Here is a 23,859-nt window from a genome sequence, read left to right as displayed (position 1 = left end):
ACAAAATAGGCCTTTATAATACATCAACAATTGTAACACACGCCAAATAAACCAGACTGTTTTGGCAGAAATGGTCACTTTTATAACACGGCAGAACATAATTCACAAAGTACCAATATCAAATGCCTATTAGGCCTACTACAAGCAAAAAGCTTTACGTTAGGAAATAGTTCCACACTTCATTCATACGCTCCAGTTTCTCAAGCAAGAGATCGAAAAGTAGTAGTGCAAAATTTTTATATAAATTTAAAATCGTCATATTCTTACATAATTTAAGCGTTGTCACCGTTTCTTCTCCTTCCTCGTTCTAACAAACAATGTTGTCGTCACTAATTCTGTATCTATTCCTGCCAGTGTCAAAGCTTATTCGCCGATTAACTTGACTAACTCTGCCAGAATCACCAGTTTAGTTATCCCGCGATTATTCTCCAGTTAGGCATTGTTATAGTTCGTACAACACGTTTTCCGCGATGCTTAGAGAATAGACCTTAAAGCGGCTGCTAGCCGGAGACTGTACAACTGGCCCTTGCTAGTATATCGATCTGGCCAAAACTTTTCTGTCAAAATTTCATTTTCTTGTATACACCGAGAAGACAATACATAATCTTTCTTATCTGTTATTCCTGTTAGTCGTTTATTTGTACCCTGGTAGTCGGAATCTATGGATTTCGCTGGTAATCATAACAACACTCATCATTCGCAAACCCAATCAACCACATAATCAGACAGTGGTTGGCTTTCTTTCATTCGGCTATACTCTGCTCAGCTTGTATAGCCCCTTTTGTCTGCAGGAAAGTTTATTTCTAGATGTGACGAGGATTCCACTGACAGAGACATCACGTACACTATGGTTCAAATGGCTCTGAGCACTATGGGACTCAACTTCTGAGGTCATCAGTCCCCTAGAACTTAGAACTACTTAAACCTAACTAACCTAATGACATCACACACATCCATACCCTAGGCAGGATTCGAACCTGCGACCGTAGCGGTCGTGCGGTTCCAGACTGTAGCACTTAGAACCACTCGACCACTCTGGCCGGCCTCACGTACACTATGCACGCATTCACAAATCAACTTATGGTTAATTCAGAAATCAACTTATAATGTGTTCAACAATGTTCAAAAACTGACAGGGACACGTTTCAAAGTCATAAGAATAATCGACAGACCAACGTGCGCTGGATGCTAGGCGCTTTGTGAAACAAGGTTTTTTTTCCTCAGGAATATGAATTGCCCCCCCCCCCCTACACCCCCCCCCCCCCCCCACACACACACACACACACACACACACACTCCTAGATCCAGGGCTGCTGTGCAATTTGGCAGCTTGGCCGCGCCAGTAAAGTTTTTCCCGTGGTTTTTTTTTTTTTTTTTTTTTTTTTTTTTTTTTTTTTTTTTTTTTTTTTTTTTTTTTTTTTTTACACAGCCAACAGCCATGTTTCTGTAGCCACAAGCGGAAGAAGATACTACTCAAGTGTTCCAACTCTGTAACTGCTAAAACAAGTCTAATGTTAACAGTTGTGACGTCATGCTCATTGGAGGCAATTTGTTGTTATGAAGCATTGCAAAGTCTTCCTAAAGCGTTTGACACATTTTGCTGTTTTGTATGAGCACTGTGTTTTGTTGCTGTATATGGCGCATTTTCTTTGCAATTTAAGTTTTACTTCAGTTTTTTCTCTCCTTCATGTTTAAGTGCTGCAGTATTATTCTGCAGTAGCAGGATGCAGTAATATCCTTTGTTAGAGTATTGGTTCTTACCAGTCAAAATTACAAAAATTAACTAAGAACAAAAACAATGAAAAATTCCCGGAATTCAAAAAAGTTCCTGGGTTTTTCCTGGTTTTATCCCGGATGAAAAAATTCCCGGGTTTTTCCCGGATCTCCCAGTTGCCCCGGGTTGTACACATCCTGAAAATTGCAAGAAAATGTCCAGTACTCAAATGAAAACTGGTCAAAACTCGCCACATCTTGTGAATGTAATGCGGGAGGTAGGCTCGAACATAGTACTGGATGGACAACGTCCGCCATCCTGACACCAAATGTAGTGGCGTCTTCTGCCACCGAATGTATCAGGATGACCAAATGTAGCAGGAAAAGGTAGAAAGCACCGTATTAAGATTCATCCAAGCTTTCCAAATGATTTATTGTTTCCAACCACAGTGCCCTCGTACACCTTGGTCTGCATCACAGGGCCCCCCAATGCTGAGGAAGCACCCCAGCAGCCCGTGCAATCCAATGCTGTATCGTGCCAGCCTTGGCCAGCGGAGTTGCGGCGTTGTCAGGATGCCGGCAGCTGACTTGGCGGTCTGCGTCACTGCTGACTCAGCGCTGCTCGGTGTGAGCTGCAGGCGGCCAGCTGCGTCCTTCTTGCTGGCGTGGCTGAGATCACAGCGACAACGAGCACTCGCGATCTGGTGTCCAAATCTGCGGTCCTCACCTCGGGATGCCTCTGGTGTGTGTTGGAAGCCAGGATGCCTGCCCGCGGTAGTGAGCCGTGGAGTGGTCTGTCGATGGCTCGCTACAGACCCCGCGTCAGCCTCAGAGGGTCGAACCAGCGACCCGCCATAGACTGGAATGCTGGCACCCCATCTGCTACTGCGTGTAGCTGGTGGTGTGACACACCACACCATCCAGGAGAGCCGCCACACTTGAAAAAATCTCGTTAGAAACTCGCACCTATATATACGGGGCTGTGCACCTCTGTTTTGCTAACGTGCTGCTCCGAGTCACATACTCACAACACCTAGGTTGCGCCAGCGGGCCCCTTCTGCCTGTAACTTGAGCCATGCAAACCACTGCATTTATGCTTTTCAGTGGCCTCCATTCTACTTCGCAACTGTTGGTATGCGTAACTAACTGCAATCCAGCCTGCTCCTGGCTGTAACTTGTGCTTAGAATATTGCACAATACTAACTTTCCCTATCCTAAACGGTGGTGCCGCTACACCAGGATGACTTTATTTGCTTTGAAACTTTATTAATAATTGAAAAATAAATATAGCATAATAATTAAATATTAATACAAATTTCAGAGTAACATAGAAAGGAAATTTAAGAACAAAAAAATGTGTTCACACATTTGCTTTACAAAATTCTGAAGAAACGAACACTCTTCTACTTCAGCATTAAAAATTGACTGCCCATCTTGTGTTTTACCGAGATACCCATGAATCCTGCTTATCATGGTTTCTTTGGGTTTTTATACTTTTCTAGACTTGTTAATGCTTATTTTTCCATTTAAAATTTCCATGACAGACAGGTCTAAAATATCATGGCTACATTTCTTCAATTCACCTGATTTACATTTGTACACAGGCAACACTCATGACAAATTCATAAGTTAACATACAGAGACCTGCAACAATAACTTCTTCACTCCACCACTAGACTATTACAGACAACTGTTGCTGCATTCACTGCATCGCACTGTTGCTGCCCTCATTAGGTAACATCTGTCGCATTCATGGATTTTTTCCATTCCAGGCCTGCTCGAGAAATGACTGTCAACTTCACTCAGATTCCACCAAGAGTTTTCAAAGATTTATTTGTGTGTCCATGAATAGGTAAGTGTAACTGATTCACTTCTGTTATTCTTCTAGTTATTTTTGTGAAGGGTCAATGAACTACACACATGAGACCAAGACACATGAGTTGTTTTGTAACAGTCAATGCTTAGTATTCCGATAGAGGTTCAGAATAATGTAACTTTCAATTACAGGTAGCAAAGCATAAAAGACAAAACTTGCAGTAAAAAATATCCTTGACATCTACCAATACTCTCTTATACTAAGAATCTCGCAATGAACACAAGTAGCAACTTGACATCGCTTAAGTTAGTCAACTGAATCCTGAGATGCTGTGCACTAGTGGTGATCAAAGCCGAAATAACTAGTGATACCATCATTTGCCACTGTCTTTTATGAGGACTATACATTATTTAATAGGCAAAGCTTTGCAAGTAAAGTAAAGGCCTATCAACACTTGAAGAATATGTGTTAAGATTCTCATTTTGTTTGCACACTGTGTGCATCACAGTTTCATGATGGGGCTCTTACACTCAGTTTAAACATTCTTAGGCACGATCTCAGTTGTTTGACAAAGAAAATGGTCTTTGTCATAATAGCGTAACTGCATCATATTGCAAACATTTTCAAGTTACTGAGAATTTAAAGACAAGCTCAGCTTGTTCGTAATTCCTCTACATCGTTTTAAGGTGTATGTGTTAATAGTTTAAGGATTATTAACCATTTATATCTTGCTTAATTGCAACTTAACACGTAGAGCACCCAGTTCAGTTGATAATTGGAAGCCTGATTCAAGCTATCATACGTGGGCTGTTCAGAAAGTAACCTCCATTTGGCTGTAAATAAAAAACGTGCATGGACAAAAATTTATGATACGCATCTTGAAACTATAGCTATTTGCTATTTTTCAACACAGTCATCACTTAAATTTAAGTGGTAGTCATAGCGTTTCATTAACTTATTAAAAATTCTTTCTTCATAAATTTCTTCCACACGGTGCAGCAAATCTGTCACAACATTTTGAAGTTCATTGTCATCATTGAAGTGCTCCAACACAAGCTACTTCTTTGTGTGAAAGAAGAGCTGAAAATCACTTGGTGGCAAGTCAGGGCTCTACGGGGATGATCAAAAATGTCCAATTTGAAATGCTCTGTGAAGACAAACACTGTCACGCAAAAACACAAAACCGGATGGCAGCATAAGTTGTTTTGGATGGTTTACTTAAGTTTCTTCAAAGTTTCACAGTAGTCATCCGAAGTGATTGTTGTTCAATGTTTCATAAATTCAACCAGAAAACTCCCTTGGCTTCCCAAAATACTGTAGCCATAACCTTCCTCAATGACAAAGTTCGGTAGGCTTTTTATGGCTTGCACCAAGAATTGGTATGGCTCCAAGCCATCAACTATTATTTCACTTGGAGATTTATGCATGCCAGCCAAGTTTCGCCACCAGTCACAATTCTCTTAAAAAAATCTTCTTCCGCATCATAATGTGAAAGTAAGTCTAAGACAGAGATCATTCACTTAGTTTTATGGACTCTGTGAGCAATTTTGGTGCCCACTGAACACATCTCTTGAGAGCCTACGATATCGGAGACAACCATCATCACGATTTCCTTTCAGTGAGTCGAGTAGAAACTTGGTGAATGCTATGCCTCCATTGATTTCTGTGCTGGTAGGCTACAGCTTTTCTCTCTCCACTGCATTCCGCATTTCTCCTCTCCTCTTAAGACCTTCGCATTTCTCCTCTCCTCTTGAGACCTTCACTAATCTGGTCTGAACATCTCTTCTAGGCTACCCAGTCGGTCTTTCTCCTAGTACCTCCATCTCCAAATACCGACACGTAGTTCGAATCTGGTGCCTATGCTTCACATGACCTAGTAATTTCAGTCTCACAGCACTCATTCTTTACTCTATCGTCAAGGTCACTTACAGGTACCTCCTTATGTATTTGTTCTTGACTCTGTCTCTCGTGGTTTTTCGTAGAGCTGACCTAAGGAATTTCATTTTATGTGCTTGTATTTGGCTCTCTTCCCTATTATTTATGACTTAGCTCACCAGACTATATGTCATGATTGGCAGGAGACAGGCTTTACAGATGGTCTGCTTAAGCTCTTAGAGGTCTCTCTTGTCCCAGATTAGGTTTTGTACTTGATGGAAGAAGATACAGCCTTTTGCTACTTTGTTTAAAACTTCTAGTTTGGCACTTTAATCATTTGTTATAACATTACCCAGATAATTAAAATTTTTCACACAAACTTCTCCCCTTCAGTACTATGTTAAAAGGTGTGGGTGTCCAACTCATGTTCACTGTCACTGCCATGCTATTACTCACAGACAGATTGAATTCTTTAAACTTTTTATCCCAGTAAACCAGTCACCTCTCAATGTCCATTTCCATCTCTTCCCAAATGGGGATATCATCAGCAAAAGCACTGAGGTCTTCATTTTCCACTTTCTTGATTTCTTTCATGACTGCGTCTATAAGCATAATGAAGAGTATGGGGAAAGCAAACTGGCTTGCCCAAAGCTGTCTTTGTCTTACAAGGGGACCCTCCATATTGTAAATCACAGATTTTGATGCCCTTCAAATATGTGGTTTTTGAAGATCATTGCATACTTTGTATACCTGTAACATTACACATATTCCGAGCAAGTCACGGTAGCGCAGCGGTAAAGGTTCACAGCTACAGCGCTGGAGGTACCATGTTTGAACTCTGATTGTGTACTTTTTTCTCCCCCAAAATTGAATGAATTTTTCAATTTTATTCCAAAGAATATCAACAAACAGTGTAAGGTGTGCAAAACTATAAAAATACATTCACTTATTAATTTTTTCTGTCATACAATATTACAAAATCTTATTTTTCATCGTCCACATTGCTTGAAGTGCCAGAACAATATTGTGGGTGATACTTGTCAAAGAAACAACTGAAGAACAAATTTTCGCAGCATAATGCACATTTTATGAAAGCAACCGTCTTGCAGGTACATGGTTTCTTCAAAAGCGATACCGTGAAACATAATTCTTTTGCATTCAAAAAGATTTCTCTTTCATCCGTTAATTTTGATACGAACCATGTGTATCTAATTGTGCTTTCAAAATTAGGTGCGCTGAATTGATGTAGGATTAGCGAATGTAATTTCATCGAATCTTCCCTAGAAGCGATCACTCTATTGCCTTTCATCAAGTTGGCAGCATTCTCAATAATCTTCATGAATATTTTCACCTCTCAATAAAAATAAACATCGCAGGGCTGGCAATAAGGAGTGCACTTTGGTGGGACCACTTTTAGGGTGCAGGTGCTCGCTTTCCTTTCATCAGTGAATAGATGATCGTATAAAGTTGAATCAGTTTGCCCTCCCCACGAATCGATAGTGTACAAAAAAATTTTCTGTCCCACGTATGGAAGAATTACAGAACGCAAAACTTCTTCGTACACCAGTTTCGTTCCCAGATTTCCTACAGGACATGACTACATTTCTGTATTTCCCAGTTAATTTATCTGCTCCGTTTTGAACGTTAGGATCAAATTTTCTGGACAGCTCTTGAAAACATAAAAAAACATATGGGATCACCTTTCCTGAGGCTGTTATGGTATACTGGGCCGTATAAGAATGAGTAGTCTTTTTTAAATCTTTTTTTCGGACGAGAATGGTTTTTGTTCCTTTTTCCGAAAGTGGTCTACTATACGTTGCCTGATCCTGGCAGTCAGTTTGATCAGTGTTGATTACGAAGTCAAGGTCTAAATTCTCCACAAGTATTCTCGTTTGTATGCGGAATTGTTCGGCAACTGCTAGAACCTCGTCTATCGTCGCAAATTCTTTAGAGCTGACGAACTTTGAAATTGTTCTCTGCCGAATCTTATGTTTTTTCTTGAATGACTCAACCCAAGCATGGCAGGCCACAAAATTGAAGCTTTCCGACAAAAAGCGAAGAGCAGCGTTCATCACCCACTGCTGTGGAGCTCTCGTTGTCACCTGATCTTGGAAAAAATTTTCATTATTTTCACAAGCCATTTTCTTTTTTATGATATACTCGACACACATTTAATGTCAATATGATTTACCTGTTCCAAATTCTGCCTCAATTCGAAGAACCTTTCACAAGTCTTACAATCAATGGTTGTCCATTTATCGAGACTAGTTCCTTCTCTTTTTACATCCTCTTTCCATCGATGTAGTATCGATTTATGTTTCAATCGAGAAACACTGTGAGACTGCAGACTTTTCAGGTTCCATTAAGGATGAGCTGCTGCAAGAGCGACTGCTTTTTTCCTTGTAGGACAGAGGCACATAATCTCGGTTCTGGCACGAACTCTTCGAGAACGTAATCACCATCTTCCTCTATCCCCATACACTGCAAAGTGAAGAGGTTTTTCTTTTTTTCATTTGTCCGAAAGAGAAAATATTCATAAAAAAGTAAAACTTACCGCATCATATACTCCCAATTCATCTTCTCCATTGAAATCTATCAATTCATCATCAATAATGATCTGTCTTTCGGCCACGAGATCCTGTATTGCGATACTTGTCTCATCACCAATTGCAACAGAATTGGCAGAGATCACGCTAGGCAGTGTATTTGTTACGAGATTCAAATCGTGGAGTAGATTTTCGGCGTATTTAATGGCATTTGTGATTTCGCTTTTTGATTCTTTGTTCAACTCCTCTACATGTGCATCTTCTGGCTGCACTGCTGCAGAAACACTTGGTTCTTCCATTTCACAGAATTTTTCTAACACACAGCACTAGAGATGCTCTGCGAGCAATTGATGCTGTAGTTAGATGCGAACGTAGAGGAATGCAACTCTCATCCTCATTGGCTGCAACTAGGAGCTGGGGTTCCCAATTGGCTAACGGCTTAAACAGGAGAGGGGACGATAATGGGTGGAGATCGATTTCAGGTAATACAGGAAGCGACCGCTGTACGAACAAGTGGAACTACAACTGGGAACCACAAACAGAATGAATATTTTAAAAAATTAATAAATGAATATATCTTTATAATTTCGCACACCTTACACTGTTTGTTGATATTCTTTGAAATAAAATTGAACAATTCGGTCGATTTTGAAAAAAAAAGGAAAAAAGAAAAGTACACTAGCAGGATTCAAATACGGTACCTCCAGCGCAGTAGCCATGAAACTTTACCGCTACGCTATGCTACTTGCTCAGAATATATGTAATGTTACAGGTATACAAAGCGTGCAATGAACTTCAAAATCGATTTCCTCATGAATCAAGATCCGTTGCTAAAATACCGGATAGCCAGGTACTCAGGGTAAATGCCTTTACAACATATTTGAAGCGCATCAGAATCCGTGATTTACAGTATGTAGGGTTCCCTTTTGAATTAATGAATAAGGAACATTATGCTTTCTCAAGCATTCTTACTCTTGGTACCCTATCATATGTTTTTTCCAAATCCAGGAACACTACTATCCTTTTCCTTAAGAATTCTGATTTAACTAACAGAGGGAAAAAATTAAGTCTATGTTCTCCTGTTACTTCTGAATCCATTCAGCTGTTCCTCGAACTGATGTTTTAAGCTTTTCCTCAGTCTCTTTCCAATGATCTTTTCCATTATCTTAAGGCAGTGTGAGTCCTCAGTAGTTTATGCACTTCTTTTCATTTCCTTTCTTAAACAATAGTATTACAATTCCCTTTTTCCAGTTGTCCAGCATTTTTGTTCTCTTTCCTTATCACCACCAGTATTCAATGTAACCACTGTATTCCTTGGATTCCAACTGTCTCGTAATCATATCTGCTGTCAGCTCATCTACTCCTGCCAACTTCCCATCTTTCATCTGTTTCAGGGCATTTTCAGTTTCTGGCCAATAAATCGGATGCTGTTCTTCTTCTACGTCATTGACTTCGGTGTCACTTTCTCGTCCATTTTCCCCATTTAATAAGACTTCAAAATAAATCTTCATCGCTTCCCTGATGTCTTCCATGTCCCTGATAATATCCCCATCCTCTGTTTCAATTGCTTTTTTAACTTTTCTGTCAGATCTTTTACTTTTCAACAACTCATATAACCATTTTTACTTCCCCATGCTGTCGTCCTCTTGTTTCTGGGTGATTATTTTCCAACTCTTCTCCTTTTTTTCTTTCACAACTCTCTTCACTTGGAGTTTCTTCTGTCAGTATTCCTGCTTTGGTGTTGTCACCCTGTGCACATCTTTCAACAACAGCCCTTGGTTCTGATCTCGTTTTTCAATCTCCATGTTTTTCTTTGCTATACTGTGTTCCGTAATTGTATCTTTTACTCTTATCATTCTGCCAACTGATTTCTTTCCCTTTTACTTTTCCCTTTATTTTGCTGCATATTTGCACAGCAGTACTGACTATTGCTGTGCTAAACAGGTTCCATGTTTCGTCCACACTACCAGTCCCAACTCTTGGAAATTTTTGTGCTACTAACTTTTGAAAACTTTTCTTATTTTCTTTTTCTTTCAGCTCCCATTCCTTAATTTTAGGCATTCTTTGTACATCAGTCACTCTTTTAGTCTTATAATTTAGATCAGCTACTAGTAACCTTAATCACTATCCAAACATCACTTGGAATAATTTTGGTGTTCCTCACTTTTTCCCCAATTAATTTGTCTTTTAAGACGTAGTCAATAACTGTCTTAGATTTCTATCCCAACAATATCTAACAGTATTACGGCTGTCAATGACAATCTGAAATAAAACCGTATGAGAAATTTGTGGGAATTGTTCAGAAGTTCAAGATCGTGAATCTTCGATTTTCACGAACTGTCTCATCAATCTGTTTGACACAATCGCCCCTCACAACAGAAGCCCTACCACTCATCTCTTCATCATGAATGTTTATTCTGCCACTTTTTAAACTGGATCCACTGTTGTACAACACTTTCACTTATAGCATTTGGACTGTATACAGTACACAACTGATGATGAGTGGCTACTGTTGAAACATTCTGCACCAAAAGAAATCTTATTACCTCTCGCACCTCGTATTTTGTGTGTGTGTGTGTGTGTGTGGTTTTTTTTTTTTTTTTTTTTTTTTTTTTTTTTTTTTTTTTTTTTTTTTTTATTATTACATTGAGCGTGTTTCGAGGTTATAAGAAGTTACTGGGTGAAAGAAACATGTTTGTACTCTCACAACTGGACACTTACTGAATCAGAGAACATGCAGATGTCACAATGGCAGTGCTCCAAACACAAATACTAGCTTCATATTTCATCAACTGCTTTTTATAAAGCAGTCATAGACTGAAATTTGTTTGGAAATGGTTAAGAAGCATGTTTCCATAAGAGCATAAACAAAACTAAAATATAAAAATTTCTTAAGTAAAGAATAACTGTTCAGAGACACTTTCTCATTTTCACATATTTGTTAGAGTACTACTAGAGCACTTCATGCAATGCTGAAGTGTGAAATTTGTAAAATGTTACCTAAAGATTGGTTTGAATAACACACTGTTTTAGACATTCCTTTGCTGATCTCTAACCTTAGACCTGACTTTTCCAACCAGTTACAGATGAACCTACAGTTTAGAAGGAACCTGGAACCTCAGTACAAAACATTTCGAGAGCAAAATACGTGGTGAGAAACAGAAACAATACTAGGACCAACTGAGAACTGAAACCCAAACCCAGGGATTTGCAGTCTTATACCAGACTCAGGCATATTTGATAATTGAAAAGTATGAAAATTAAATGAGATGTCTGCGCAATGTCGACTGTTAAATACCGTAGGCTCCAAATAAATACTGTGATGAGATGATGGCTTTGCACAGTGCAGAAAACATTCGCCAGACAAAGTTGGTTTCACTGTAAGCATAGATGTAGTAGGTCTCACCAAAATCTGGTCATTCCTTACAATCCTGTCCTTTTAAGAACATCGATTACTGAAGCTCTTGTATAAGATTTTCACTAAGCTTTGCCACTGCTGCAGGGAAGAATGCAGGTTGGTGAAATGAATGTGTACAAACTGTGGGGTCCTCAGTTAATAGACTCAAACTTACCAAAACTATGAAAGTATATCAGGAAGGTGAAATACCAGCTGGTCAACTTGTACACTTTCTGCTCTAACTGCTAAATGGTTCTTACTCAGAAACAGATGACATGCCAGCTATTGCAATCAGGTTGTGCATTGCAGTGACTACAGTTCAGAATCTGATGCCAAAACTTTATCCAGATGTTTCTCACTTTAAATAAAAGCCTCCTGAATGGTTATGTGGCAGAGCCACGCCTATCCCAAAAAATTATCATGTAGCTGCCATCAATAATATGTTGCTGAATTCATTAAAAGTGGGAAAAATGGTGTACAGTTCAGCAGACATGGTTGTAAACACAGACAAAGCAATCCATTGCTCTTCATAATTTTTGAACATAGTAAATGCACAATAGGCTTATACTTCACCTGGATGGACATGTGATGTTGATGAGAGCTTTCAAGTCACTAAAACTCCAGAATGGCAATAGGATGAAGTTCAGGCCTTTATTTTAACTGAATCTACTCAGAATGAAACAAAGTTTGTGTAGCATATTTCACTGAAGCCCACTGACATTTCTTTTCATTTTGAGACATCGCAGTTTTCTCTCAAAGAAGTGTTCACCACAATGAGGATGAATAACTGGCAGTTGGACTTCTAGAGTACTACTCCCTCAAGATCACTTTTACATGATTTGCTCAGAACATTGTACACACACACACACACACACACTACCACTCATTTGGCACTGTTGCTCAACACATCCAGTCTAACCTGACATAACTAACTTAACCCAATCTGTCTAATGTATCACTCACACTATATTTCTGTCGATGGAATGACAGTATGCACAGGTACTTTCTTAAATATCATAGTAAAGCATTAATATTCAGCTATCTTAACAGAACTTTTGAAGAGAAGTGGATCCTCAGCCTTAGTGTAACTACTGAATGAAATGAATTCTGCATCTGGCTATTAAAAATTTTATTTACTGTGACTGCAATTTCAACAAACAGTTACTGTTATGGGATGTTGAAACTCACTCCATAACATTAAGTTGTGACATACTGGAGCATAGGTCCCTGCAGTCTGAAACCAAATACATGTAATGGTATAACTCTACCTGCTGTTCCAAACACCATGTGAGAACACATCATGCAGCTAATACAACAAAAAAACTAGCATGAAAATAAAACATATGTATCATGTAAACCAAAGTACAATGCACATGTCATTGTGTCGAACACTTTAAGAGAAAACTGCAGTAATAAAAGAAAAGGTGAACAAAATCACGGAAAAAAATCACATAACTTACACAGTATGGACTATCAGCTTGTAAACTACGATCAAATGTATTTATGCTACTCTGCACAGAATACAATTTAACAGAGGGTGAATACATAAAATTCCCTGTCAAAAAATTATAAATAATTTTCTTCTTTCAATTACATATTAAACACTGCATATTGTGTTTAATATACATGCTTTGTTGTGAAGACCATTAGGCGTTACATAATATTAGGTTACACCTACATCTAAACCTGTATTTAAAGTCCAAAAGGCTACTGCAATTTTATCACAACAGAACTCTGTAAGGCCGATTATTACATTCTTAGCACACACTAGAAGTATGTCTACTTACGAAGCAATATGCTCTTCTTGAAGCCTCCCAGTGGCATTTTCTTAAGCAACCTTGGAATATGCTTATGCCAAACACTTAAGTGTGTACAATGAGATGACAAAAGTCATGGGACAGCGATATCCATGTATACAGATAGCAGTAGTATTGCCTACACAAGGTATAAATGAGCAGTGCATTGGTGGAGCTGTCATTTATACTTAGATGATTCATGTAAAAAGGTTTCCGGGATGATTATGGCCACACAAATAGAATTTACAGACTTTGATTGAGGAATGGTAGTTGGCACTAGACACACAGGGCATGCCATTTTGGAAAACATTACGGGATTCAATACTTTGAGATCTGTAGTGTTAAGAATGTGTCAAAATTAACTAATTTCAAGCATTACCCCCCCCCCCCTCCCCTCCCCCATGAACCATGGACCTTGCCATTGGTTGGGAGGCTTACGTGCTTCAGCGATACAGATACCGTACCGTAGGTGCACCAACAACGGAGGGGTATCTGTTGAGAGGCCAGACAAATGTGTGGTTCCTGAAGAGGGGCAGCAGCCTTTTCAATAGTTGCAGGGGCAACAGTCTGGATGATTGACTGATCTGGCCGTGTAACGCTAACCAATACGGCCTTGCTGTGCTGGTACTGCGAACGGTTGAAAGCAAGGGGAAACTACAGCCGTAATTTTTCCCGCGGGCATGCAGCTTTACTGTATGGTTAATGATGATGGCATCCTCTTGGGTAATATATTCCTGAGGTAAAATAGTCCCCCATTCGGATCTCCGGGCGGGGACTACTCAAGAGGACGTCGTTATCAGAAGAAAGAAAACTGGCGTTCTATAGATCGGAGCGTGGAATGTCAGATCCCTTAATCGGGCAGGTAGGTTAGAAAATTTAAAAAGGGAAATGGATAGGTTAAAGTTAGATATAGTGGGAATTAGTGAAGTTCGGTGGCAGGAGGAACACGACTTTTGGTCAGGCGAATACAGGGTTATAAATAAAAAGTCAAATAGACGTCATGCAGGAGTAGATTTAATAATGAATAAAAAAATAGGAACTCGGGTAAGCTACTACAAACAGCATAGTGATCGCATTATTGTGGCCAAGCCCAAGCCTACTACAGTAGTACAAGTTTATATGCCAACTAGCTCTGCAGATGACGAAGAAATTGAAGAAATGAATGATGAAATAAAAGAAATTATTCAGATAGTGAAGGGAGACGAAAATTTAATAGTCATGGGTGACTGGAATTCAATAGTAGGAAAAGGGAGACAAGGAAACGTAGTAGGTGAATATGGATTGGGGATAAGAAATGAAAGAGGAAGCCGCCTGGTAGAATTTTGCACAGAGCACAACTATAGCTAACACTTGGTTCAAGAATAATAAAAGAAGGTTGTATACATGGAAAAATCCTGGAGATACTGAAAGGTATCAGATAGATTATATAATGGTAAGACAGAGATTTAGGAACCAGGTTTTAAATTGTAAGACATTTCCAGGGGCAGATGTGGACTCTGACCACAATCTATTGGTTATGAACTGTAGATTAAAACTGAAGAAACTGCAAAAAGGTGGGAATTTAAGGAGATGGGACCTCGATAAACTGAAGGAACCAGAGGTTGTACAGAGTTTCAGAGAGAGCATAAGGGAACAATTGACAGGAATGGGGGAAAGAAATATAGTAGAAGAAGAATGGGTAGCCTTGAGGGATGAAGTAGTGAAGGCAGCAGACGATCAAGTAGGTAAAAAGACGAGGGCTAGTAGAAATACTTGCATAACAGAAGGAATATTGAATTTAATTGATGAAAGGAGAAAATATAAAAATGCAGTAAATGAAGCAGGCAAAAAGGAATACAAACGTCTCAAAAATGAGATAGACAGGAAGTGCAAAATGGCTAAGCAGGCATGGCTAGAGGACAAATGTAAGGATGTAGAGGCTTATCTCACTAGGGGTAAGATAGATACTGCCTACAGGAAAATTAATGAGACCTTTGGAGAAAAGAGAACCACTTGTATGAATATCAAGAGCTCAGATGGAAACCCAGTTCTAAGCAAAGAAGGGAAAGCGGAAAGGTGGAAGGAGTATATAGAGGGTATATACAAGGGCAATGTACTTGAGGACAATATTATGGAAATGGAAGAGGATGTAGATGAAGATGAAATGGGAGATATGATACAGCGTGAAGAGTTTGACAGAGCACTGAAAGACCTGAGTCAAAACAAGGCCCCGGGAGTAGATAACATTCCATTAGAACTACTGACGGCCTTGGGAGAGCCAGTCCTAACAAAACTCTACCATCTGGCAAGCAAAATGTATGAGACAGGCGAAATACCCTCAGACTTCAACAAGAATATAATAATTCCAATCCCAAAGAAAGCAGGTGTTGAGAGATGTGAAAATTACCGAACTATCAGTTTAATAAGTCACAGCTGCAAATTCTAACACGAATTCTTTACAGACAAATGGAAAAACTGGTAGAAGCTGACCTCGAGGAAGATCAGTTTGGATTCCGTAGAAATATTGGAACACATGAGGCAATACTGACCTTACGACTTATCTTAGAAGAAAGATTAAGGAAAGGCAAACTTACGTTTCTAGCACTTGTAGACTTAGAGAAAGCTTTTGACAATGTTGACTGGAATACTCTCTTTCAGATTCTGAAGGTGGCACGGGTCAAATACAGGGAGCGAAAGGCTATTTACAATTTGTACAGAAACCAAATGGCAGTTATAAGAGATGAGGGGCATGAAAGGGAAGCAGTGGTTGGGAAGGGAGTGAGGCAGGGTTGTAGCCTCTCCCTGATGTTATTTAATCTGTATATTGAGCAAGCAGTGAAGGAAACAAAAGAAAAATTCGGAGTAAGTATCAAAATCCATGGAGAAGAAATAAAAACCTTGAGGTTCGCCGATGACATCGTAATTCTGTCAGAGACAGCAAAGGACTTGGAAGAGCAGTTGAACGGAATGGATAGCGTCCTGAAAGGAGGATATAAGATGAACATCAACAAAAGCAAAACGAGGGTAATGGAATGTAGTCGAATTAAGTCGGGAGATGCTGAGGGTATTAGATTAGGAAATGAGACACTTAAAGTAGTAAAGGAGTTTTGCTATTTGGGGAGCAAAATGACTGATGATGGTCGAAGTAGAGAGGATATAAAATGTAGACTGGCAATGGCAAGGAAAGAGTTTCTGAAGAAGAGAAATTTGTTAACATCGAGTATAGATTTAAGTGTCAGGAAGTCGTTTCTGAAAGTATTTGTATGGAGTGTAGCCATGTATGGAAGTGAAACATAGATGATAAATAGCTTAGACAACAATAGAATAGAAGCTTTCGAAATGTGGTGCTATAGAAGAATGCTGAAGATTAGATGGGTAGATCACATAACTAATGAGGAGGTATTGAATAGGATTGGGGAGAAGAGAAGTTTGTGGCACAACTTGACTATAAGAAGGGATCGAATGGTAGGACATGTTCTGAGGCATCAAGGGATCACCAATTTAGCATTGGAGAGCAGCGTGGAGGGTAAAAATCGTAGAGGGAGACCAAGAGATGAATACACTAAGTAGATTCAGAAGATGTAGGTTGCAGTAGGTACTGGGAGATGAAGAAGCTTGCACAGGATAGAGTAACATGGAGAGCTGCATCAAACCAGTCTCAGGACTGAAGACCACAACAACAACAACAACCTCTCACCATGAACAGCTCAGTGGCCAACAGCTTTCACTTAATGACCAAGAGCAACGGCACTTGCACGGAGTTGTCGGAGCTAACAGAGAAGCAACACTGCATGAAACAACTGCAGAAATAAATGTGGGAGATGCAACAAATGTATTCATTTTGACAGTGCAGTGAAGTTCGGCTTTAATGGGCTACGGCAGCAGTTGACTGATGCGGCTGCTTTTGCTAACAGCACAAGACCACCTGTAGTGCCTCTCTTGGGCTCATGAACATATCGGTTAGACCTTACATACCAGGAGAAGCATGGCCTGGACAGATGTGTTCAGATATCAGTTGGTAAGAGCTGATGGTAGGGTCTGAGTGTGCAAGTTGGTGGTGGCTCCATAATGGTGTGGGCTGTGTTTACATGGAATGGACTTGGTCCTCTGGCCCAACTGAACCCATCACGACTGAAAATGCTTGTGTTTGGCCACTTGCTACTTGGAAACTATTTGTCCCAAACAATGATATAATTTTTATGGATGACAATATACCACGTCACTGGGCCACAATTGTTCACGATTGGTCAGAAGAACATTCTGGATATTTCGAGCGAATGTTTTGGCCACCCAGATCACTGAATATGAATCCCGTCGTACATTTATGGGCCATAATCTTGTGGTCAGTTCATGCACAACATAATGCACCAGCAACATTTTCGCAAGTACTGACAGCTATAGAAGCAGCATGGCTCAATAGTTCCGCAGGGGACTTCCAACATCTTGTTGAGTCCATGTCACGTCCAGTTGCTGCACTACGCCAGGCAAAAGGAGGTCCAACACAATATTACAGGAATCCCATGACTTCTGTCACTTCAGTGTAGGCCTATATCACTGTTGAACAATTTCAAACAACAGAAAATCCAGGATGGAATGTAACCCTACTATCCCTCCCCCTCCTCCCCCAGCCTCCTCCTTACCCCCACTCAGTCGCCACTTTCATCACGCACTGGTGCTGCTGCTCGCAGTGTGGTTTCAGTTAACTTAAACTGCAGTAGTGTGTGTGTGTGTGTGTGTGTGTGTGTGTGTGTGTGTGTGTGTGTGCGCGTGTGTGTCATCTATTTTTGGCAAAGACCTTACTGGCTGAAAGCTTTATTTGTGACAGTCTTTTTGCTGTACCTATCTCCGACTCAGAATCTCCGCTATATGTTGAACAATTTCATTGACTTCATTCATTATGGTTCTACACGGAACCCATACAAGCAGAAAATACTAAGCAATGGGTAGCTGATATACCTTGTATGCAATCTGTTTTACACAGGCAGGTATTACCTCCTTGATCTGAATAAACTGTAACAATAAGAGAAAGTGACGCCTTCTGCATTCTCTTATCAATACAAAACTCTGAACACATCTGTCTTTCTAAACACAAAGCCTAACTCATTCTGTGAAACTCAGAAATCATCTACATTTTATCATATTATTGATACAATGATTCCTCAAGATATTCTACTGATAAACACTTTAACAGCAGGCGATTTTCCAATGTTCCACAGCAACAGAAAAAAATTGATGGGAAAATAGCAGCCTACAATTTTACAGGACAACAGAAAAGTATTTGTCACGAATACTGCGACTTCTGGCACGCAAACAGAGCAGAAATTAAATGCGGTGCACTAATCAGGAGCGCTACGAACTTGTCTGCAAATAGCAGTGCTAAGCTGCACATGTTCGCATCACGCATAGCTGGAGGGTTAAGTTTCAATTCTGCGTGCCATTTTTAAATTAACAAGGAACTGTCTTTTAACTAGAGTGATTCGCAAATGCCCCATAAGTATGTCACACAGAAAGAAAGGAAACAATAAAATCCAGAATTACAAGACTAACATTTAATCAATACAGAACTTTTTTTTCTATCCTAGAATGTTACTCACAGCTGAATCAGGTTTCAGCAGGATGGGCTCCACTATAGCACTTGGCACTATTTCATCGTCACTAGTATCGTCATCATCCTGAAATAAAACAGAAGAAAGAAAATGAAACTTAATAGTTCACTGAGATTAGTTGTGTAAATTATTGGAATTATTTTTGTAAATTATTATGCAGACATTTTAATGTGGGAGTTTTAGGCTGTGGATTTTTGAACTATGGTAGTGTAAGGAGTGGTAAATGTTGGGCCTTAACTACCACATTTCTGACGTTGCCAAACTCAGAAAAAACTGTAACGTAGCCATTACCGAATGCTTTGTGAATGCCACTTTGGTTTGTATTGTGCACTGCTTGTTGTTTTCTGTTTTCATTTTGAAAGAACTGAAGAGACTAATCCTGCTCTATCATGGGGTTCAACTACAATTCACAAAAACATCTGAAGGATTTAGTGATCCTTATGACCAAATGTTATTTCTGTTTCCACAACAGCACAGAACATGGACATGGGCTGTCAGCCCTGCAAGAAGGAGGCAGGGCTTGTTCTCTCACACCACTCCTCTTTCTTTGGGCAGCATAAGTTCTGGTTTGTTTATGACCACTGCCAACTGCCAACTGCCACAATATAGAGTCTGTACTATACCAACACTAGTGACCGCAAGAAAAATTACACTCTGTAGCTGTTAACTTTATACAGCAATGTTTTATCAACAGAATTTGTAGCAACTGCAACAGCAGCAGTAGTGGTAACTGTAATAACAACAACAACAATAATAATATCATCAAACATGACATTTGCAAGTGGAGCTTGACTTACTCAAAGTAAAGTAATGAGTAGCAGTTGATAACACGTCTATTTTTGAAGCATTTGACATTATTGACAAATCAGTTGTTGAAACAGTTCTTAGGATGAACAGCAGATGTGATAAATACATACACTCCTGGAAATGGAAAAAAGAACACATTGACACCGGTGTGTCAGACCCACCATACTTGCTCCGGACACTGCGAGAGGGCTGTACAAGCAATGATCACACGCACGGCACAGCGGACACACCAGGAACCGCGGTGTTGGCCGTCGAATGGCGCTAGCTGCGCAGCATTTGTGCACCGCCGCCGTCAGTGTCAGCCAGTTTGCCGTGGCATACGGAGCTCCATCGCAGTCTTTAACACTGGTAGCATGCCACGACAGCGTGGACGTGAACCGTATGTGCAGCTGACGGACTTTGAGCGAGGGCGTATAGTGGGCATGCGGGAGGCCGGGTGGACGTACCGCTGAATTGCTCAACACGTGGGACGTGAGGTCTCCACAGTACATCGATGTTGTCGCCAGTGGTCGGCGGAAGGTGCACGTGCCCGTCGACCTGGGACCGGACCGCAGCGACGCACGGATGCACGCCAAGACCGTAGGATCCTACGCAGTGCCGTAGGGGACCGCACCGCCACTTCCCAGCAAATTAGGGACACTGTTGCTCCTGGGGTATCGGCGAGGACCATTCGCAACCGTCTCCATGAAGCTGGGCTACGGTCCCGCACACCGTTAGGCCGTCTTCCGCTCACGCCCCAACATCGTGCAGCCCGCCTCCAGTGGTGTCGCGACAGGCGTGAATGGAGGGACGAATGGACACGTGTCGTCTTCAGCGATGAGAGTCGCTTCTGCCTTGGTGCCAATGATGGTCGTATGCGTGTTTGGCACCGTGCAGGTGAGCGCCACAATCAGGACTGCATACGACCGAGGCACACAGGGCCAACACCCGGCATCATGGTGTGGGGAGCGATCTCCTACACTGGCCGTACACCACTGGTGATCGTCGAGGGGACACTGAATAGTGCACGGTACATCCAAACCGTCATCGAACCCATCGTTCTACCATTCCTAGACCGGCAAGGGAACTTGCTGTTCCAACAGGACAATGCACGTCCGCATGTATCCCGTGCCACCCAACGTGCTCTAGAAGGTGTAAGTCAACTACCCTGGGCAGCAAGATCTCCGGATCTGTCCCCCATTGAGCATGTTTGGGACTGGATGAAGCGTCGTCTCACGCGGTCTGCACGTCCAGCACAAACGCTGGTCCAACTGAGGCGCCAGGGGAAATGGCATGGCAAGCCGTTCCACAGGACTACATCCAGCATCTCTACGATCGTCTCCATGGGAGAATAGCAGCCTGCATTGCTGCAAAAGGTGGATATACGCTGTACTAGTGCCGACATTGTGCATGCTCTGTTGCCTGTGTCTATGTGCCTGTGGTTCTGTCAGTGTGATCATGTGATGTATCTGACCCCAGGAATGTGTCAATAAAGTTTCCCCTTCCTGGGACAATGAATTCACGGCGTTCTTATTTCAATTTCCAGGAGTGTATTTCACATGGCTGTTTTACTGCCCACAAATTAATTAGAGGCCATAGCATTCAGCTACTTACTGTGGTCAAAAGAGCTGGTATAGTATCTGCGCACATGCTGTAACATTTAGACCTTAATCCAAGGAGCCCAAACCTTAAAAGTAGTAAGTAACCTTAAGCATATGGTCCTAGTTCTTAAATTCACATACATCGGGGTATTAAAATCTCCATTCCACCGTAGGGTAACTTCATAGTTGTCACACATTTTTAAATCTACTGCGTCAAAGTGGTCTACACTACTGTTTGATTAATAAAGCATTCCATCAGAGGAATGGATAAAGAATTTTTTAGGAGGATGAAGCTGGTATATTTCCTACTCGGTGACTTACCATTGGAAAGTAATATAGGCATACATTAGGATCTTTGGCATTCACAATACAAAATATTGACGAATTAATAGAAGAAAGGTGAGAGCTCAATAACTGGCTCAGCAGAGCATAAGTACAGTATTGCTGCATAAGCACCTTTCATCAAATTGCATGCTCAGAAAGTTAAAGCTTGAGAACAAATTAATTGTCACTGATCATAGCACTAAGCATGTAATACTATGTTTGAATGAGGTTAAAGAAATCACCGAGTTTCCCATTTCACCAATTTGAAAGTTCCCATTCAGAACAATAACATCTTCTACCTGGACGTATCGCACAGATGTCTTAACAATTGCATCCCCAAAAACTGAATGTGTGGGCCATGAGTTGTGGCTGGACAGCTCATTCGGTAGGAGCACTACCCACAAAAGCATGGCTCCAGGTCCGAATATAAGCCCAGCATAAAGTTTTACTCCACTGCAAAGTGGAAGATGCATTCTGGAGTGAAGCAGTGTTCAGATATGGCTAACTGGTTTGTCGGCTCATGGTGAGCGTGACAATGAAGTACCATGAACATCTTTTGTGTCAACTGTGTGGTCCGACAAATGTGCGCCTACGCATATATGCATATGAGTGGTTGTCACCTGTGCTACTGAAGAAGCTATTATACCTCTTCCCCATAAACATTAGAAGAAATATGATGTGAAACACGCCATACAATGACAAGTGTGCTCTCAAAGGAGAAAAAAATCCTGAAATTAAGTAATTAATTTAGGATTCAACTGTTATGGAATTTGTAGAGATACACATGGCAGAAATCTTAAATCACACTGTCACTTTCAATTTGATAAGGAATGGAACCCAGTTAGACCTTTATTCCACTCTCCATGACAGCAGCATATGCTTAGTGACGCCCAGTGACAATTAAACTGATTGCTGAACTTCAACTCCACGAGAGCACCAATTTGACAGAGGTTGTGCACCCGCAACACCTGTAAAGATTTGCTGACATTCCACAGCAGGCATACACTTTGACATAGGGGGATCAGGTAATCAAGATTTGTATGTTGGCACTAATGCACTGATTAAAATTAACACAGTAATGCACTCTGATAAATAGAGGGCATAAAACTCAACTGAGACTGGCTATTTGGTTGTTAGCTGAAATATTATGGCAAGATGCCAATGTCAATCAGCTGCAAACTTAAAACATCATGATACAATTACAACACTGTGACAACTACAAGATACACAACAAGTTAGTTACTGTCAGTAGCTCTCTAAGATTATTTGCAGATGATACTGATGCTTGCAGATTTTTGCTCCCTTCTGGGAACTGATACAGAAGGAAAAAAATTGCACAAAATTTACATTCATGCAATGACTGAAAGTAGAAAAAATGTTACTTCCTTAACAGACAACAGAGCTATACTGTGAGTACGCATAATTAAACAGCCTGTGCCTCCACGGCTGACCTAAAGAGGCCGCCCCACATCGGCGCAGACAGCGCAGCGAGCACTGTGCCGGGTGCAAAACAGCCTTATATAAGACACAGTGTCAGGCCCTCGGACACTCTAATATTTATGTGACAAATGTACACTTCACTGTTAGACTGTGTCTTGCTGTACTACATGGTTATGTGCGTTTGTACAGATTACATAATTCAGTGCCTTAGTATATTCCTTCATGTAGAAGCAAAATACAGGCTGGCTGGTGGGAATTCTAATATTGTGTTTGTGCAACCTTACAATAATTCATATAATTGTTTTGCACATTCACAGCAACACAAGATGAAATGACAGAGAGAACACAAATCCACAGTATTTTGTGCTGGTATAGCTCATAAGTGTGCATTTCCCATGGTGTGCTCATCACTGAAAATTGCTCAGCTGTTTGTGGCTGAAGTACATTGCCTGAGAAAAAGTGAAGCTTTCAAAAGGGGAGATGAGATCAAAATAAAACTTCACAGGTTGAAAGAGTTTGTGACATTATTTCAAAAATTACAAAATTAAGTCAAATTTACAAATAACCTGGCAGTATGAGTCCACTTATCAGTATGATACATGAATTTAGGCGACAGTCATTAAAACAAAGGCATTTTTCACTGTGGCAGGACCTTCTCACGAAATTTCAATAACCTACTTTCTCCTCAGAGTGCGAAAATATTTTGTTGATGCCCACCTACATAGTGAGAAATGATCACCATAACAAAATAAGAAAAATCAGAGCTCACATGGAAAGATTTAAGCGTTCATTTTTCTCACACCTTTTTCGAGAGTGGAACAGTAGAGAAGCAGCTTAAAGGTGGTTTGATGAAACCTCTGCCAGACTCTTAACTGTGAACCGCAGAATTATCATGCAGATGTAGTTGTAAATGACTTGCACCCTCTCTGACCTGGACACACTGGTTCTATTGGGAAGAGTGTCATAAAGGCATTGTACCC

At 40.6% G+C, this 23,859-nt stretch overlaps 1 protein-coding gene across 2 annotated transcripts in view; it reads right to left on the bottom strand.

Moving 5' to 3' along the window:
- The window catches only part of LOC124619298, an 87,787-nt gene that overhangs the window by 28,669 nt on the left and 35,259 nt on the right, over window positions 1-23,859 (bottom strand). For both annotated transcript variants that reach the window (XM_047145584.1, XM_047145583.1), the window contains exon 3: window positions 18,717-18,794. In XM_047145584.1, the coding sequence (XP_047001540.1) occupies window positions 18,717-18,794 (78 nt within the window). The remainder of the gene's footprint in view (window positions 1-18,716; window positions 18,795-23,859) is intronic.

The sequence above is a fragment of the Schistocerca americana genome, chromosome 6 (assembly GCF_021461395.2).
Source record: "Schistocerca americana isolate TAMUIC-IGC-003095 chromosome 6, iqSchAmer2.1, whole genome shotgun sequence".
Classification (NCBI taxonomy): Eukaryota; Metazoa; Arthropoda; class Insecta; order Orthoptera; family Acrididae; genus Schistocerca; species Schistocerca americana.
This window is presented reverse-complemented; position numbering and strand designations above follow the sequence as displayed.